The following is a 19,581-nucleotide window of genomic DNA, read 5'->3' on the forward strand; positions in this document are numbered from 1 at the left end:
GGGGCAGTTGGGGGCAACTAGGCCGGCAGCGGGGGGCATTTAGGGGCGACCAGGTTGGCATAAGGGGGCAGTGGGGGGGGCAACCTGGCCGACAGCAGGGGCAGTTAGGGGCCACCATGCCGGCATGCAGAGGCAGTGAAGGGTGATCAAGCCAGCAGGGGGAGCCAGTTAGGGGCGACCAGGCAGGCAGGCAGGTGAGCGATTAGGAGCCAGCGGTCCAGGATTGTGGGATATCCTGGATTGGAGAGGGTGCTGGCAGGGCTGAGGGGGCCCCCCCGCCCAACCCGTGAATGAATTTCGTGCACTGGGCTTCTAATTGTAAATAATGCTGCAATAAACATAGGAATGCACATATCATTTCAAATTAGTGTTTTGGATTTCTTTGGATTGATACCCAGAAGTGGAATTGCTGGGTCATAAGGTATTTCTATTTTTAATTACTAAGGAATCTCCATGTTTTCTATAGTGGCTGCACCAATTTGCAATCACACCAACAGTGGATGAGGGCTCTCTTTTCTCCACATCCTTGACAAGACTTAATTGTTTATTTATTCAGACAGGTGTGATATCTCATTGTGTGTTAATTTGCATTTCTCTAATAATTAGTGATACTGAGCATCATTTCATATATCAATTGACCATATGTATGTCCTCTATGTAATTTTTCAGTTTTTTTCTTGTAATTGATGCCTAGTTTCATAGCATTGTTGTAAAAAACAAACAAACACCATGCTTGATATTTCAATCTTCTTAAATTTATTGGGACTTGTTTTGTGGATGAACATATGGTCTATTGTGGAAAAATGTTCCATGTACACTTAAAAACAATGTATATTTTGCTGCTTTGGGGTGAAATGCTTTAAGCATGTGTTCTAATGTGTTTGTTAAGGCTGTTGTTTCCATATTGATTTTCGGTCTAGATATCTATCCATTAATGTCATTGGGGTGCTAAGTCCCCTACTATGACTGTATTACTATCAATCTCTCCCTTTATGTCTGTCCATATGTGCTTTATATTTAGGTGCTCCTATGTTGTTTTATAAAAGTTTACAAGTGTTATGCTACCTCAGATTTTTTGTTTCCATTTGCATGAAGTATCTTTTTCCATCCCTTTACTTTCAGTCTGTGTCTATCGATCTGAAATTGGTCTCTATGTATAAGTGGTGTTTTCTTTTCCATTCAGCTACCTTATACCTTTTGATTGGAACATTTAATCCACTTACATTTAAAATGATTAATAAAAGGTATGTAGTTATTGCCATTTTATTATTTGTACTTATGACACATTTCTTCTTCTTCTCCTTCTTCAAGAAGTCCCTTTAACATTTCTTGTAATACTGGTTTGGTGATGACTAACTCCTTTAGCTTTTTCTTGTCTGGAAAGCTCTTTATCTCTCCTTTAATTTTTAATGATAGCCTTGCTAGTAGTCTTGGTTGTAGGTCCTTACATTTCATCACTTTTAATATTTTATGCCAATCCCTTCTGGACTGCAAAGTTTCTGTTGAGAATAAAGCTGACAGTCTTATGGAAGCCCCCTTGTAGTAACTAATGACCTTTCTCTTGCTGCTTTTAAGATTCTCTCTTTATCTTTAACATTTGGCATTTTAATTATGATGTATCTTGATGTGGGCCTCTTTAGTTCACCTTGTTTGGGATTATTGGATTAGTATGTACATTCCTTTTGCCAGGTTAGAAAAATGTTCAGTCATTATTTAATCAAATAGGTTCTCAATTCCTTGCTGTCTCTTGTCCTTCTGGGACCCCTGTGATGTGAAAGTTGTTATGTTTGGTGTTGATCCAGAGGTCCTTTAAATTATCCTCATTTTAAAAAATTCTTCTTGCTTTTTGATGTTCTGATTGGGTGTTTTCTGCTATCTTGTCTTCCAAATTGCTGACTGAATCCTCTGCTTCATCTTATCTACTGGATTCCTTCTAGTGTAGTCTTCAATTCAGTTACTGTATTCTTCATTTCTGAGTGGTTCTTTTTTTATGGTTTCTGTGTCCTTTTAAATGCTTACTATCTCTGTTTAAGTTTACACTGAGATCATCCATTCTTCCCCTAAAGTCCTTGAGCAGCCTTATAACTATTGTTTTTAACTCTGCATCTGGTATTTTGTTGCTTCCATTCCATATAATTATTTTTCTGGGGATTTCTCTTGTTCTTTTATTTAGGGCATATTTCTTTGTATCCTCATTTTGGCTTCCTCTCTATGTTTGCTTCTATGTACTAGGTAGATCTGCTATGTCTCTCAGTCTTGGCAGGGTGGTCTTATGTAATAGGTGACCCAGGAGGCCCAGTGGTGCAGTCACCCTGATCACCTGAGCCGGATGCTCCAGGAGCATCCCTTGTATGAGTTGTAATGTGCCCCCATATTGTAGGTGAAACTTGACTACTGTTGGCACATCAGGGAGTAGGGTTGACCCTTAAGCTAACTGGTTGTGAGGACTAACCACAACCACAGAGTACAAACTGCTCTGTGGTGGCTCTCCCCATGGAACAGGATTCACCCCAGCAGGGCTCTGGTGCCTGCCAAGACCACCTGTTGTGTGTGCTGCTTGAGGAGTTAATTAGGTGGTACTCTATAATGGTCTCAAATTAGCCATCAGGTGTATTGGTTCTGGGGCCTCTTGGGTAGGTTTCTGGTGTAGGCCAAGATCAGCTGCTCCCTATGATCACCTGGGGTTACCTGGTAGAACATACAAAATGATCTATAGTTGGCAGCTTCCTGTGCTGGGCCTGGAGGCATGTGGGAGAGGCCATGATGCTAATTAAGGCTGGTGGCACCAGTACCAGGTGTGGGGCCAGAGAAAAATGCACAGGATACCCTGAGGCCAGCTGCCACCTGACAGCTGCCCATAAGGTTCAGTCACTGAAAGAGCTGTGGGATATAAACAAGTTGGGTGAAGCAGAGTCTCTGAAAGTCAGCAGAATGGGGGGAGTAGTGTTCACCAGGTTAATACAGATTCAGATTTTGTACCAGTGCCAACCCTTGGGCCACTCAGCAAGAGGGACAGGGCACAGTTGCTGCCTGCCTGGCACCTATGGACTTCCAAGAGTTTTTAAGGAAAGACTGTAGCTGATCACCTGATCCAGTCTGGCTGCCCACTGTAGGGAGCAGCTCTAGGGTCAAGCCTCCGGCTGACCTGTGGCAGGGCCACAAACAAGTCCCAACCTGGAGGGCAGAGCTCTCCTAGCATAATTGAGCCTGACCTTGTAGCCCTCCCTAATTCCTTCCTAAGTAGCTAATGGGCTGTGGGAGGTGCAGCAAGTGTTGGCAAAACAAGAACATTTGTATACATGTTAATCTACCCTTGTTTTAATCAGACTATAAAATAAAGCATCGGCTTGCAGGCTGGGTCCTTTGTGTCCTCATCCAGGCACGGGAGATCCACCGAGCCCCAGCTGTATTCTCTTGTCTGTCTTTTCTTCAATCCTTCACCGCCCCTCCTCAGGTTCACCCTTGGCCGTGATGGTGCGGCACAGCCCACTCTAAAAGAGTCTCTGGTGGTGCATGTATGGGATCCCTCTGCAACTGAGATATCCCTCCCAATTCTAAATCACCTCTGGGTGTGGGGCCAACCCGTTTTGCATCTCTGCCCCGCTACCAGTCTTGATATGGCTTCTTTATAACTTTATTTTATTTTTTAAAATATATTTTATTGATTTTTTACAGAGAGGAAGGGAGAGGGATAGAGAAAACATCGATGAGAAAGAAACATCGATCAGCTGCCTCCTGCACACTCCCTACTGGGGATGTGCCCGCAACCAAGGTACATGCCCTTGACCGGAATCGAACCTGGGACCCTTGAGTCTGCAGGCTGACGCTCTATCCACTGAGCCAAATCGGTTAGGGCTATAACTTTAGTTATAGGACCACTATTCAACTAGTCTTCAGATGGTTATCCAGACTGACTGTTCTATAATTTAGCTATAGTGCTGATGTGGTCATAAGAAAAGGCAAGCACAGAGTTTAGCTCTTCCGGCTTCTTGACTGAACATTAAAAAGATTTGGAAAAACATGTAAAACATGCCACCACCTCACAATTTTTATTTTTGTTTTGCAAAGCATAGTTATTTTCCATATAATTTTATGTTGGGTTTAGTACTGTCATTATAAAATGAATTAATGAGTAAATATTTACAAAATTTCTCAGATTCAATTTCTAATATGGGGTCCTTAAAAAGAGTATAAATTTTTAGACATATTAGTACAGACCAATTTCTTTTACATTTAGCTAAAGCTGCTATTCACTTTGAAAATGCAGAAGGTAAGTCTATAAAACCAGTTCAGTATCACTATCAGGGGACAGGAGTGAATGTCTAAATCCATGATTCAATATTTCTTCAAACAGATAATTGTAAATCATAAAGATACACTATTTCTAAAACCTGCCAATTTCAATCAAGAGAAAACATAGCCACGTGAATACTTGGTAAGTGAAAACACCATAAAAGACATTTACTCATCTTTTAAAATAACTGAATATATAAAAGATTCTTGTAATAAAGTCACTTTAGTATTTTTTTTTAGATGAAAGTCTAGAACAAAGCATTGGCAATCAACAGTTAAGGAAGAGACAGACTATAAGGAGTCTATATAAAAACAAAGAGACTGAACAGAAAGACAGAAAATCTGATGAGTGATAGATGGAAGCCAAGGGGAAAAGTACTTCAGGAAGACAGGTTCTTGAATGTATTATGTGCTGCACAAAGGTTATAAAAGATGGAGACAAGAATGTCTCAATTTATTTAGCAAAGAGGGGATTATTGGGGACCTTGAAAAACAACTGTAGTAAAGACATGGGTCAGAAGACAAATAAATATGTGATGAAAAAGTAGAGACAGTAAGGCATAGAACCCTTTCAAGAATTTACTTACAAAGTGGGAACAAACAGGGTGATGGCTAAAAGTATCATGGGGAGAGGAAAAAATGTGTTAAGATGCATGTTAAAAGATATAAAAGAGAATGTATCCTATATAATAAAAGCATAATATGCAAATCAACAGCGGAACTGACCAGTCGCTATGACGCGCAATGACCAACAGGGGGCAGACACTCAACGCAGAAGCTGCCCCCAGCCCGCAGGCCCCAGGCCAGCGGGGGGAGGGGGGGGCCCTATTGCCCTGCCGGTCGCCGCGCAGATTAGCCCTGATCGCCGGCCAGGCCTAGGGACCCTACCCATGCACATTTTTCATGCACCAGGATTCTAGTATTAAATAAACAAGATTGTAAAGGTGGGAGGAATTTGGATCCAGAATACAGGGGAATATAACCTTATACAGCAGGGGGGAGGCCTCTTCCACAGAACAAAAGGGAAATAAAAAAGTGTAGGTGTACATAAAAAACTAGTTTGTAAGTGATTATTGGCAGGAAGTTGAGGGAGCTTGTGGATGAAGAGTTCTATCACCTCTGTGTAGTAAAGAGCAAGCAGGACAAATAAAGGGATTAGAAACTTAAGGAGAGGTTTTTGAAATAGGCATGAAAACATGGAGAAAATGACAGGTGTTTCTGAACCTTTTAAATTTTCAATAAAATGCATGCATTATTGTAATAGAGAAATTTTTACTTTTAAAGATAGGAGGTTCCCAGGAAATTTCAGAAAAATTTTAATCCAAAAACAATTAAAATAAAAAGAAAAGAATGTTGGGTATGTTAAGAGTTAATTAATTACTATTCCAGAAAAGTTAGTTATCCAATTTTTGAAGAGTCAAGGTTTCTAGTATTTTATTTCAATAGTAGAGGCCCAGTGCACAAAAATTTGTGCACTGGCGGGGGGGGGGGGGGGTGTCCCTCAGCCCCACTTGTGCCCTCTCAGAGTCTGGGACCCCTCGGGAGATAACGACATGCTGGCTTAGGCCTGCTCCCAGGTGGCAGAGGGCAGGCCCAATCCCTAGGTGCAGCCCCTGGTCGGGCTCAGAGCAGGGCTGATTGGGGAATTGGGGCACCTCCCCCTGTCATGCACAGAGCAGGGTGGATCGGGAGGTTGCAATGCCACCCCCAGTCACGCTCAGGGTAGGGCCGATTGGGGGGTTGGAGCGCCGCCCCCTGTCACACTCAAGGCAGGGTCGATGGGGAGGTTGCGGCGCCACCCCCTGTCACGCACAGAGCAGGGCCCATCAGGTGGTTGGGGAGCTCCCCCTGTCACACTCAGGGCAGGGCCGATGGGGAGGTTGCGGCTCCACCCCGTCACACACAGAGCAGGGCCCATGGGGGGGTTGGGGCGCCGCATCCTGTCACACACAAAGAGCAGGGCTGATCAGGGGGTTGGGAAGCTCCCCCCTATCAGGCACAGAGCAGGGCCGATCAGGGGGTTGGGGCGCCTTCCCCTGTCACGAACAGAGCAGGGTGGATAGGGAGGTTGTGGTCCCGCCCCCTGTCACACACAGAGCCGCAGGGCGATCAGGGGGTTTGGGCGCTGCCCCCTTTCACGCTGCTCCAGGGGACAGGAGGCCTCGTGGCTCCGCTGATCCCAGTGCTGGGAGGCCTCGCGGCTCCGCTTGACACCGGGGCAGTGAGGCCTCGCTGCTCCGCTGATCCCGGTGCCAGGAGGCCTCGCGGCTCCGCTGACCCCGGTGCTGGGAGGCATATTACCCTTTTCCTATATAGGATAGAGGCCTGGTGCACGGGTGCGGGCCAGCTGGTTTGTCCTGAAGGGTGTCCTGGATCAGGGTGGGGGTCCCGCTTGGGTGCCTGGCCAGCCTGGATGAGGGGATGATGGCTGTTTGCAGCTGATCACACCCCCTTCAGGGTGGGGGTCCCCACTGGGGTGCCTGGCCAGCCTGGATGAGGGGATGATGGCTGTTTGCAGCTGGTCACACCCCCTTCAGGGTGGGGGTCCCCACTGGGGTGCCTGGCCAATCTGGGTGAGGGAATGAGGGTCGTTGTCAGGCTGGCGGGTGACTGAAGCTCCCACCCTCTCCTTTTTTTCTTTTTTCTTTTTATTCTGGGATTTATTTACCTTCTATGGCTGTCACTGGAACTGAGAGCCGGCTTTAGCTCTGAGGCTCGGCTCCAGCTCTGAGACCTCGGCTGCTGAAAGCAGGTATCTGCGTTTGTTTAGGTTCTATAATTGTAACACTGTTGCGGTCCTGCTCACTCCAGCTCTGATGGCTGAAAGCAGGTTTCTGGGGTTTATTTACCTTCTATAATTGCAACATTGTTTCTTAGAGTGCAAGCTCAGAGCCCAGCAGCGGCAGGCGGGGAACCTTGGCTTCCTCCATCACTGGAGCAAGCAAGCCTCCTGTTTGCTTCAGCTGCCTGGCTGCCGCAGCCATCTTGGTTGGCAGTTAATTTGCATATCTCACCGATTAGCCAATGGGAAGGGTTTCGGGGTTATGGTCAATTTGCATCTTTCTCTTTTATTAGATAGGATATTAACTAATTGATCCAACCACAATGGAACATTACAGCTGCCTTTACAACTACAGGGTGTCCCCCCAAAATGTATTCACACACTTTGAATAATTACAAAGGGAGTGTTTATTAAAATACATTTCATTTTCAAAATTGAGCTATCAGCTGTTAAAGGGTGTATACATTTTTCGGGGACACCCTGTATAAGCGGTATTAGATTGGCTTATGAAATCCCAATGAACTAATCATAAGAGAGTTTCCTATTTGTTCTCAGAAGCACTCTTCAACAGACAATGCTGTTCAAAGATGTAATAAATTCCCTTAACACTCCGGTGTGGGGTGAATTTCCCGCCAAAATATAAGATGGCTCTGTCTTTTGGTTTTGTTCCATCCACCAAAAGGGTGGATTACAAACAAATATTTGGTAATACGCAGTTACAATCGGCCCGAGTTTACACGTTTCCCGCACTCCACCGCAAATCTATATGAACCGAGTTAAAGACGGCTCCCGCGGAGTACGCGCAATTCACGCGAGCCGACTTAACTCGTTTCCCCCACTCCAAGTGTTAAAAAGTATGATGGTCAAATTACTGGAAAGGCATTTAGGGTACAATTCAAGTATTAGACTATGTAAGTTTTCAGAGATTGTTCTTAATAACATGCGTAACTATTTTAGGCTTGCAGCTCTTGACTTTCAACAAGGATTCAACTCACCTATGGTAGCTCAAAAACAGCTACAGAAAAATATGTAAACAAATGGATATGGCTGTGTTCCAACAAAGCTTTTTTTGCAAAGAAGTGCCTGGTCCACAACCTTTAATTTTATAACCCCTGGTCTAAGTTTTTAGCTTACTGCTGAGAAGTTGCTTAAGTTCTTAACTCTTTAGTTATGTTATGTATAAGAAATAGCAAAGCTATTGAATTAGTGAGATAATTATATAAATTATATTAAAATGCCTAGCACACCCAACACATTCAACAAATGAGTTCCCATTCTCTATATTTGGTAATGTGCGGCCATAGTGCTCACCTTGAAGAAGATCATAAAAGTGAACATTTGTGGTGTGGAAAATAAATCCTTATTTGTTAAGACAATGACCCAAAGATGATTTTGCTAATTTTTCATGAAAAAATCCCAGGTCTTAATTATTATTGGATTTAAATCTCTTTTGAAAAATGAAAGTCAACAATACCTTTTAAATAATTTCCCCAGGTCTTTAAAATTTTGTAATCTTAATATTTTATGAAAAACAACAAACATAAATTTAGATTTAATTTTTTAACCCTGATGTTGAAGAACTGAAAAATCTACAAATGTAAAAAAATTCCAAAGAATTGTGATGGTGCACAATAAAATTCTAGGAAGAAAAAAAGGATAGTGAAGTTGAAAAATGCAATGTAAACAGCTTTTTCTGCCTTTGTTCTTCTACTATATGCCATTTTCTACTGACAGGGAGATCACAGTTGAAAAGTGCTTTGAACCTACTCATCTATGATGGGCACTTGGGCTGAAGCGCACAAAAAGTGTCTGCAAAGTGAATAATCAATAAATTGACTACATAAACAAAGATTTTTGAAACTTACCATCTCTATTAGTCTCCCACTCTACATTTTCTTCTTCACTTTCTGGAGTTCTCTCCTTGGTGATTTTTATGTCTTCCTTTTCTCTATGTCTCCCCCTTGAAGATTCTTTCTAAAAAGTACATAAATACATAGAAATTACTGTTATTTTTTTAAAAACTGAATGAGATAGTTATTATAATACAAAATATTTCTAACTTCATCTTTGTTTTAACAAAGAATCAGTTTTGCAAATAATCACTTATCCACTAAGGAGAGGATGTGACAAGTTCTAATGTAGCACCGCAATGAAAAGACATTATAGAATACCTATTTCACTGAAGAATAGCGATGTAGTACATATAAGGAGTAACTAAGATTTTAAAATATACAGAGAAAATCTGTTATTTTAAACTTTGATAGTGTGCTACATACTTTTTGTGTGTGAAATTCACAGGGTAAAAGACAGTTTAAAATGGATAATATACACAAGGGTTTGTAACTTTAACATAACGGCATTTTCCTACACACCCTAAAGATAAATCCAAACTCATTAAAAATGCTTTCAAAAAAAGAGACTTGCCCTATTTTGATGAAAACAAAAATGGTAGCCAAAACAGTTAGAAATCAGTGCATATATTACACATAAAAAAAGGTTTTACACTTTATTCTAGGTGTAATAGCAGCCTACAGACAAAACAGGAGAATAGTAATTAGCTTATAACATTTAATAAACACATATCGCATAACAGAAAAATTTCAAACCACAATTTACTAAGTGGTAAAAAAAATAAAGTAACCAGTATCATATAATTATCTTCCCACCCACAGTATCACTTTTATTAACCCTAAATCCTAACTATGAAAGACACTAACACACAAAGACAATAAAGGGTAAAAGTTCTTTTGGGGCATTATCAGACATAAAATTTGGCTGCTTAACCCTTTGCACTCCGAACCATTCTGGATATTGGCTACCAGCTACTCGACGCTACTTTGCAGCGGAAACGTGCATTTACAGACCCTCGTATTATTTAGTATAATTTTGGAACCAAGTAACGTATTATAATGATATTGGACTTATATGAATTGGGTGACATCGAGGAATGTATATTTGCAAAAAAAACAATATTTTATTGTTTATAATTTTGTACAGTATGATAAGTTTTGTAACACTCCCCAATATGCATTGCAGGCTGATTAGTGCATGTTTGACAGTAATAAGTGGTTTGACGCCTGCCGCCAGGTGTTTTCCTGTTAGAACACACAATGCAGTCCCGTTTTCTTTGTCCCACATCGGGAATATGTAGTTTATTGTTTAATCCGACACAAAACCCGCTGACATTTCTTGTATATATCTTAGTAATTTTATGATATTTTGATTTAATTTCTTGTGCCATTTCAAGATAAAACTTCAGGGAAACATGCATGTCTCAAAAAGTTGCGTTGAAATAACTCAATTCCCCGTAATCACTAATAAACTGCAATGTCCCTGAGAGGGGACATTCGAGTGATATGCTAGAATTCCGATGTCCCCTGAGAGGGGACAGCGGAGTGCAAAGGGTTAAAACACAAATTAATTTATCCTTGAAGACTTCTTTTATTTTTTCCATTTTATTTTTTTATTTATGTATTTGTTTATTTATATTATGTATTGATTTTGGTGTACAGTTTAGTGGTTAGACTATTGAAACTAGTAAATTTTATATCTTTAGGTGGCAGTCATTACTTGATCAATGAAATGACATATGATTGCTGGTAAGACAACACAAGCTGACATAAATCGTAAAAACTTACATGAGTTGAACCAGACATGAAAAAATGGTAAAAGGTCCAAAAACAAAAAACAAAACAAAAACAACTCCTATTTATAGAGACAAGAGGAAAAAAGTAACATTATTCTTAAAATATATTCTATGGACTATCAAAAACTATTCTATATACCACATAACTTTTGAATGTTCTGTGGATTAAATCCACTATAAATATATATTCGTGTGTAATATAAAAATATTTTTATAGGTGATTATCTCCAAATTGTTCAATAATATATTGTTGTTTTGGTCTACTTAAACTATCATGTAATATCCAACTACAGATTTACTTGAAAAGAGTTTCTGAGCAGTAGTGCTTATACTGTAAAATAAACATTCTGTGAAATTATAACAGAACTAGTGGCCTGGTGCATGAAATTCGTGCACATTGAAAGGGAATTAATTAGAGGAACGTAATTTGGACTCACTATCTAGTATCAATAATATGTGAGCATTTCTGAAATTCAATGACATGAATTTTAGCTATTACTTTGCCAAATAAATGGAATTTACAGATATCATTTAAAAGAGCATTCAGCTTAATATTAAAAACTCTGGCTACCAAGACAGGTCTGTTTTCAACTTTTTGCCAGCGTTGTAAATTGTTTGCAATATCTGCCCATTTGGGGTTGCATGTCACGGTTACAAATAAATCGGGCTTGCCATACTTCGTTACAATTGCCATAGCATCCTGATATCGCTGATGCATATTTCTGGGACTACCCTCAGAAGATGATGGAAGTATTATCATTTGACCAATCGGCACATTGTCATTTTCAGATCTAGATTTGAGATAATCCATCAAACCACTGTATTTTTCAACTCTCAACTTAGATTGGTTTGCTTTGATGAAATTTATCCGATTGGCCTCCATTTTTTAATACAAATCCACGATAAACTGTTGAGTTAATTTTCCTGCATTTAAAATAGGATTGAACGTGTCCCGCACAGAGAGGTGAAATCCTTAATACTCCATCTGTGTGACTCGTGTCCTTACATTTTGTCTAGTATTATTGTCGATTACACGGTTGTCTCTGAGTCTTAATGCAATATCTGTTCCCCAGCCTTTTTCACCATGTGGAAAAAGAATAGGATATGTCATTGCATCTAATGTAGGAAACGGGATATTGATTTGTTTCATTTTAGTGGCATTTGGATTACTGGGATCTGGTTTACAATGAATGAGCAAGTCCCTTTCAAAAGGAGGTTCTCCATCTTCGTTTCTGAATATGACACCAACCTCGGTTACACGGGGAGAATTATATCTACCCAGGTCACTGTTACGGTCATATTTAATCGCCATTGTTACTTCTGTGGGAGCAATACCTTTCGCTGCTGCTTCAGATTGGGCTTCCTTTTCTACCTCATGTAGCATCTTGTACGATTTTGTTAATTCATTTATTTCATGCATGAGGTTGTTGATGTTGATCATGAGTCTTTCTGAGCAGCCCTGGTTTTCTGGCATTGCTAATCTTTTACTTGTAGCTTCAGCTGTATCCAAAAGATAGAGTTGAGCAAACTTCCGAGAAACACCATCCGAAGGATGTAAAGTTCCAGTATGGTGATAAACTTGTCCGTGTATTCTAAAACAGTATGGCCCATATCCTGATGGCGATGCAATATTTGCACCCATGGAAGCAAAAGCAAAAGAACTATTTATGGAACGAATATTTTCCATGAAATTTTTGCTGTCAGAATCTTTGTTTGTCATTAATCTTTTTAAATATGCCGGGTAATCTGGAAAACGTATATCATTTGGACAGACTTTCGCTTTGCTACAACATCGAGTAAATTTCCCATAGGATGGTTTTTCATCAAAGAAATTTAGTGATAGGCAAAATTCACATCGAACAGTCATTCCACCACAACTATGTTCGAGAATTGCATCCTCATGTACTCCATTTTCGCTGAGAAGGCAGTTCCTACCAGTATTGGTAGTACTTGTTGATGACTGTTCTCTCAACATATTCTGTCGTCACCAACGCCTTCTTTCAACTTCAAAGGCACGTTGGTCTTTAGACATTTTCTGTCGATGACGCCGGTGTTTTTCAACATTAGAGCAACGTTTTTCCAATAGCTCAGGGTTCCTCAAACTTTTTAAACAGGGGGCCAGTTCACTGTTCCTCAGACCGTTGGAGGGCCGGACTATAGTTTAAAAAAAAACAACTATGAACAAATTCCTATGCACACTGCACATATCTTATTTTGAAGTAAAAAAACAAAACTTCAAAAAAAAAAGGCTCTCCTAACTTCAAAAAAAAGGCCCTACTAACTGCAAAATAAAAAAAATAGACCTCTTAAGTTCAAAAAAAAAAAAATCCTAACTTGTTCTTACCTTGGTCCTCAGGCAGCAGCAGACTCTGCACAGGCAAGCTCGTGACTCGTCCGATCATACCCGAGACTGAGAGGAGGAGTCGAGACACAGAGAGAAGGAGGGGAGTCGAGAGTGCGGCGCACATTCCACACATGCGCACTGCGGGCCCTGGACGAGTCGGCTGCTAAGCAACAGGCAGCGGCGGCAAAAACACCCGGCGGGCCAGATAAATGTTTTCGGCGGGCCGCATGTGGTCCGCGGGCCGTAGTTTGAGGACCCCTGCAATAGCTGGTCTTCAGATACATTCTGTCACAGGCGCCGCCTTCTTTCAAGATCAGATGCACGTTGCTCTTCAGACATTTTCTGTCAATAATGCCGGCATCTTTCAGCTGCAGAGCTACGTTGTATCAACAGTTGTTCTTTAAACATAGTCCTACCTCTTTTCTGTCACAGTCTGAGATGCAGGTGAATAAGAGTCCTGGCTGTCAGACCGCTGAGAGCTGTTTGACCAATGGCTGATTCTGTGGGGGTGGGACTTCCTCCTCCCTGCCGTCAGTTTCCACAGTTGTGATGAGGAAGCTAGGGTGACAGAGGGAGCCACGCCCTCTAAGCCGCCCTCTCTCTCACTCTGCTCTATGTCCAGCGGCCTCCTGCTCTGCCAAGTCCTCCAAACCTCCCTCTCTCCGCCCACTCTCCCGCTCTGCTCTCCGCCGGCGAAGGTCCCGGGAGCCCGTGGGCATGGCTAGGCACGGCCGGCCTCACTTCTCGGGGCCAGTGATGGTCCCGGGAGCCCGCGGCTGCCGTCGCCTCTCAAGGCACTTGACACCTGCGTATGCAAATTGACCCGCCATATTTGTCTGGTTAAGTTGCATACTCAGGCCTGATTGGCTGGTGAGCGTAGCAGAGGGACGGTCAATTTACATGTTTCTCTTTATTATAGAGGATATTTTTAACAGATTTAGAACCAGAAATGTAATCTCATTAAATTTCATTAATAACAATTTACATATATTAAAATGATACAATATTGACTTGTGTATTGTTTTTCAATATAACTCTGATACTATTCCATAAGATCATATATATTCAGTAAGTACTAAAGACTGAATGCAGTCTTCAATATTTGGAGAAATTTCAAATTAGGAAATATGTTTTATTCTAATACTTTTGTCAATATCACACCTCAGATCATAGTATAGAAAATTATTTTAGAGAATCAGAGGGAAGGAGGAGGGAAAGAGACAGAAACATCGATGAGAGAGAAACATCAATTAGCTGCCTCCTGGAAGACCCCTACTGAGGATTGAGCCCGAAACCCAGGCATGTGCCCTGACCAGGAATCGAACCAGTGACCTCTTGGTGCATGGGACAATGCTCAATCCACTGAACCACATTGGCTGGGCAAGTATACATTTAACCTTATAAGAAATAACTGGCCGGACTAGAAAATTATTTTGATAACACTTATTAAGGAGGCTAAGATCAGTAAAAAACAAAACAAAAAAACCTGTATATCCTCATTTCTCCACTTCACCAGTATATAACTTGTTTAGGCATGTTACTGTCAAATAAAGTTATTTCCCCCCTTCTCTGATATTCTAATAAATAGGGCCTGATATTACTTGTCCCATGTACTACAGCATAGTCTGTTCTTTCACCTTCCTGTATTTCTTGAACAGAATGGCTTGTCCTCTTCTCATAAGTGCAAACATTAATTGAAAGTGCAACCATTTAATTTATTATATGTTATAAATTAGTCACCCTGCAACATGTACATGTTAAAATATTTGTTAAAAAACACACACACAATATTTTAACCAGTGCTCTTGGAAGAAGGTATTTTAACAATTCAGAATTTACTTGGATTTCTAAATATATTAAGTAACACTGACAGTAGATTCTGGAGCAACAACCTGTGATCAAACTTGCTAATAATATTTGCAGCAAAATAAACTATACCCATTGGGTTAAAACGATAGTTTTATGCCAATTAAGATCAGACTTTGCTGACAAATAAGTCTATGCCTAACTTTCCTTAGAAACCAAAATTTCTTATTGTTTTTTTCCTTTCCCACAGATTCCTATTCCTAGTTTTCACTTCACATTAAGGCATATTTCTTTTACTATAATAACAACCAACCAATTTAGGTTTCCCCAGGGTGCCTCTCGCCTTCTACAACATAAGAATTCTTTCCTTCTGGCCACATCTGAATCAATAATTGATAGCAAGATAATAGCCATGCGCTTGATTGCTGAATCAAGTGAATTAGCAGCAAGGAGAATGGGATTATTATGACTAGACTGCATTAATCAAGGCCCAGCTGTTATCTTTGGGTCAATTTCCCCAAACCATAGTGCAGGTACAAAATGAAAAGGTGATAGAATGGATTCTGAGGAATGTAAAGCAATTTACACTACACCTTTGATACTATACTTCACCTTCTCAAAGTACCATGCTACATTTTTGATAACTACATAGATCATAACAAAACAGACTTTTCCAACCTGGTAAACATTTTCACCTTTACATTTCAGAAGAAACATCTTCCTGATGTATATATCCTTTTACACATTCCTATTTAGTGAAGGTCTCCTAGTAATCAGCACTTTCATTTTATCTGAACACCTCTTTATTATATCTCCCTGAAAAACCGATTGCTAGGTATATAACTATAGGTTTAAGGACTTATCTCAACACTGTGAGATTATTATTCCACTGTGTTTTGGCTTCCATTGTTGTTCTGTCCTTCTGCTGCTCCTTTGTAGGAAGATTTGTCTTTTTTTCTCGGGGCGTTTGTAGTATTTTGTCTGTTTCTGGAGTTTTGCAGTTTCAATATAATACTCTACTTGACATGTATTGTTCTTTCTGTATCTGTAGATTTATATCTCATCAATTATGGAAAATTCCTAGTCACTACTTCTTTTAAATGTTGTCATTCTCACATTCTAATTTTCCTGGGATTCCAAGTAGATGTACATTAGATTTTCTAAGTGTTTTCCCCACATTTTTTAACTTCTTCAATATTTTCTATAACCCTCTCTATGTGCAGCATTCAGGATAAATTTTTCAGTTCCATCTTGCAGTTCACCAATTCTCTCAATAAGGCTTAATTAGTCTCTAACCAGCTCTAATATTTATAAAAATTTCAAGGCCATCATCAGCTTTCAGATTTGTTGCTCAATCCTTGATTTTAATTGTTTTTGCTTCCTTGTTTTTGCTGCTCTTTTGCATTCTTCAGAAAGCAGCACTGCATTAAAAATGTACTTGCTGTCTCTTATCCAGGATCCAGTTTTATTGTAATGGGAGGAAGGAACCTCAGAGTATATAACCCATAATAATGACGAAAGAGGAATTAAGACTTACACTTTTATAGAAATCATGTTTGCCTATTGCTTAAAGCAGGGATGGGGAACCTTCCTTCTGCCAAAGGCCATTTGTATTTTTATAACATCATTTGCAGGCCATACAAAATTATCAACTTAAAAATTAGCCTGCTATATTTGGTCAAACATTTAATTAACTCATCCCTAATGTGATGGCTGGAACTGCTTCTCTTTGGTAAGGCGTGTGATGTTAACTGGTACTGATGATGTTGCTACTTGCAACTGCTTTTCCATGGAGCACAGTTGACTCTGTGATGGTAAGTTTTGAAAAGAACGGCTCTCAGCAATAAGTTGTCCACACACAGATGCATATTTCAATTCATGTTTTCTCAAAGTGGGTAATTCATCATTGCTTATGTAACATTTATAGAACACAAGCAGTGGGAGGTGGTTGTATGTGGCTTTCAGTTCAGTTGAATGATTTCGTGTTGTAGGTTATTAGGCATATCAGCTGGTTCAACATTGAACAGTGTAGCAAGGATGTTCAATTCCATTTACTTTTCACATCTTTGAATCTTACATTAAATGCCTCAATTAGTTTTGCACATTCACCAACACTCAAGTGTCGTAGAAGGCTTTTGTCTTCTAGAGTGGGAAAATGCACTGTGCTATTCCTTTCAAGTTGTACTTTCCACAGCCTTAATTTAGCTTCAAATGATTTCACATTTGAAAGCAGGGAGCTGAGAAGCTGGTTGGGGCCCTGCAGCTTGATGTTCAGCTGAGAGGTACTTTGTAATGTCCACCATGAACGCTAGATCACACAGCCACTTGCTATCATTGAGTTCCCTGACTGGTTTTCCCTTCAGCTCCATGAACTGCTTGACTTCATCCTGCAGTTAGTAAAACCTCATGAGCATGTTCCTGTGACTCAGCCACCACACTTCAGTGATAAATAAGAGCACTGTACTTAGCGTCAAGATCATTCAGCAACTCCTTAAACTGGTGGCTGTTAGACCCTCTGCTTTTAACAAAATCTATACATGACACTACAGTTGACATTACATTGTTGGGTCGCAACCACTGTTCACAGAGACCTTCTCGGTGTATGATGCAGTGGCATATAATTAAATCACTTGGATCAAGACAGACAATTTGGTTCTTTCTTGATAAATGCACAATTATAACCCTTTTTGCAAGCCATCCATAGCTGGAGCTCCACCTGTAATCAGACCTTTTCAAATGTTAGCTCAAATTTTTTCATTGATAAAACAAGTTCTAATAAGTCTTCACCTTTTGTAATACCATGCCTGGCTTCCAGTGATAGCAGTTCCTCTCTCATGTCAAACTCTGCAGTTATCCCATGAACAAAAAAGGTCAAATGGGCAGTATTTGTTATGTCCACTGTCTCGTCACAAGCCAGAGAGAAAAACTGGAAATCTCCTGCAGAATCCTTCAGTGTTTTAATACCTTGTGTTAAGTCAGTACTCTGATCTGAGACAGTTCTCTGAGAAAAACTAACACTCTGAAACAATTTTACTTTGTTTGGTGCCAACAACTCTGCAGCAGCCACCATGCACTGTTTCACAAAGAAGCTGAGGCCTCATGTAGAACTCTCCATCTACATGAGGCCTCAGCTTCTTTGTGATGAACTCTCCCACTACATAACTGGTCTGAATAACATTGTCTCTGTCACGAGTCCTAACAAAAGCGGCCTGTTGTGATTCCAAACTCCACTGCAGAGCATTGATTTTATCCAGACACATTTGGCCTCCCAATTCATTGAGTTTAGCCTGTTTTGAGCTGTAATGATGCTCCAGGTTGGCTTTATTACTGCTAATGCATTGCCACAAACTAGGCACACAGGTTTGCCTTTGATTTCAACAACAAAAAAATAATAATTTGTCCATTTCTCTTGGAAAGATCGACACCCTGTATCAACTATTATTTTTTTGTAGTTCCCATTTGTAGAATGTTATACCACTTACGTTTTAATAACTATCCAGTGTGTGTGTTGCCAGAGACACTATTGTTTTGCTTTGATTGCTGTTCTAATCCTACATCTTGGATTTGGAACATATCCAACGTTTGACTCTTGAGGTCTTTTCTGTGTAGTGTAATTTCCACAATCTTCATGAGATTCCGTTTTTGGGAAGACTGTTGATCGTGGACATGTGGATAAAGGTTGGATTGGAGTTACTGTCTGTGTCAAGAAGGAAGTCAACAACATCATGTCAATCATTGGAGGCAAGGTCATCAAGATCTTGAGGAATTATCTCATTGCATCTCATCTCATCACCACCAGATCATTGTGGTTTCGCCAGCATGCTAACACTTCCACAATGTGTACATTCCCAGCCTACCTGGCACAGACTGTCCTCTGAGTCACTGTAATATAGGCAGATAGGCCTGGAGCAGATGAGATGCAAACATGTCTGTCCTGTCATGTACTCGTACGTGTGCTGTCTATTCCGTAACGGACGTTCTTTCCTTGTCCCTAAAAATTTACGTTATTATGATTCACTTAATACGATTTTGTGTTGCTATGAAAAAAGTTCCTAGATTTACTGAATTTCTAGTTCCACCTGCGGTTGCCGTGGCAGGGCCAGACCAAGTGATTTTTTGGGCCTTATATGGCCTGCAAGCCAGACATTCCCCACCCTTAGTTTAAAATACAGTCAAGTAGTCACCCTTGGATTTCTCCAAAACTACTGTTAGGTCATGCCACTCTTTGCTATATTACTACAATTGACATTTTGTAACTAGAATCAAGTCTATGTTTCTTAATTTCTCTTTCTGATAGAGTTCATTATTGGTGTACAAAAATGCAATCCATTTCAGAATATTAATTGTGTATCCAACTACTCTGCTGAATTTATCAGTTCTAATAATTTTGTGTGTGTTTGTAATCTTTGGGGTTCTCTATGCAGGAAATCATGTTAGATGCGAATAATGACAATTTTACTTCTACTTTTCAATTTGGATCATTCTAGGTCATTTTTATTTGTCTCAAGGTATCTTTTGATTTCTTCCTTGAATTTGTTGTTAACCCATCCATTTTTTAGTAGAGTGTTATTTAGCCCCATGTGTTTGCATGTTTTCCAGTTTCTTGTTGTAAATGATTTCTAATTTCATACCATTGTGGTTGGAGAAGATACTTGATTTGATTTCAATTTTCTTCAATTTATTGAGACTTGTTTTGTGAACTAACATGTG

At 40.2% G+C, this 19,581-nt stretch overlaps 1 protein-coding gene across 10 annotated transcripts in view; it reads right to left on the bottom strand.

Moving 5' to 3' along the window:
* Nucleotides 1-19,581, bottom strand: part of ZC3H13 (zinc finger CCCH-type containing 13) — a 137,288-nt gene that overhangs the window by 99,673 nt on the left and 18,034 nt on the right. For 9 of the 10 annotated variants that reach the window (XM_014449515.2, XM_014449510.2, XM_006083588.3 and 6 more), the window contains one exon: nt 8,941-9,049. In XM_014449515.2, coding sequence (XP_014305001.1) covers nt 8,941-9,049 — 109 coding nt within the window. Of the gene's footprint in view, nt 1-8,940; nt 9,050-19,581 lie in introns of those variants that run through there. The other variant, XM_023748921.1, reaches the window with a different exon arrangement.

Source organism: Myotis lucifugus, unplaced genomic scaffold (assembly GCF_000147115.1).
Source record: "Myotis lucifugus unplaced genomic scaffold, Myoluc2.0 scaffold_7, whole genome shotgun sequence".
Taxonomy (NCBI): domain Eukaryota; kingdom Metazoa; phylum Chordata; class Mammalia; order Chiroptera; family Vespertilionidae; genus Myotis; species Myotis lucifugus.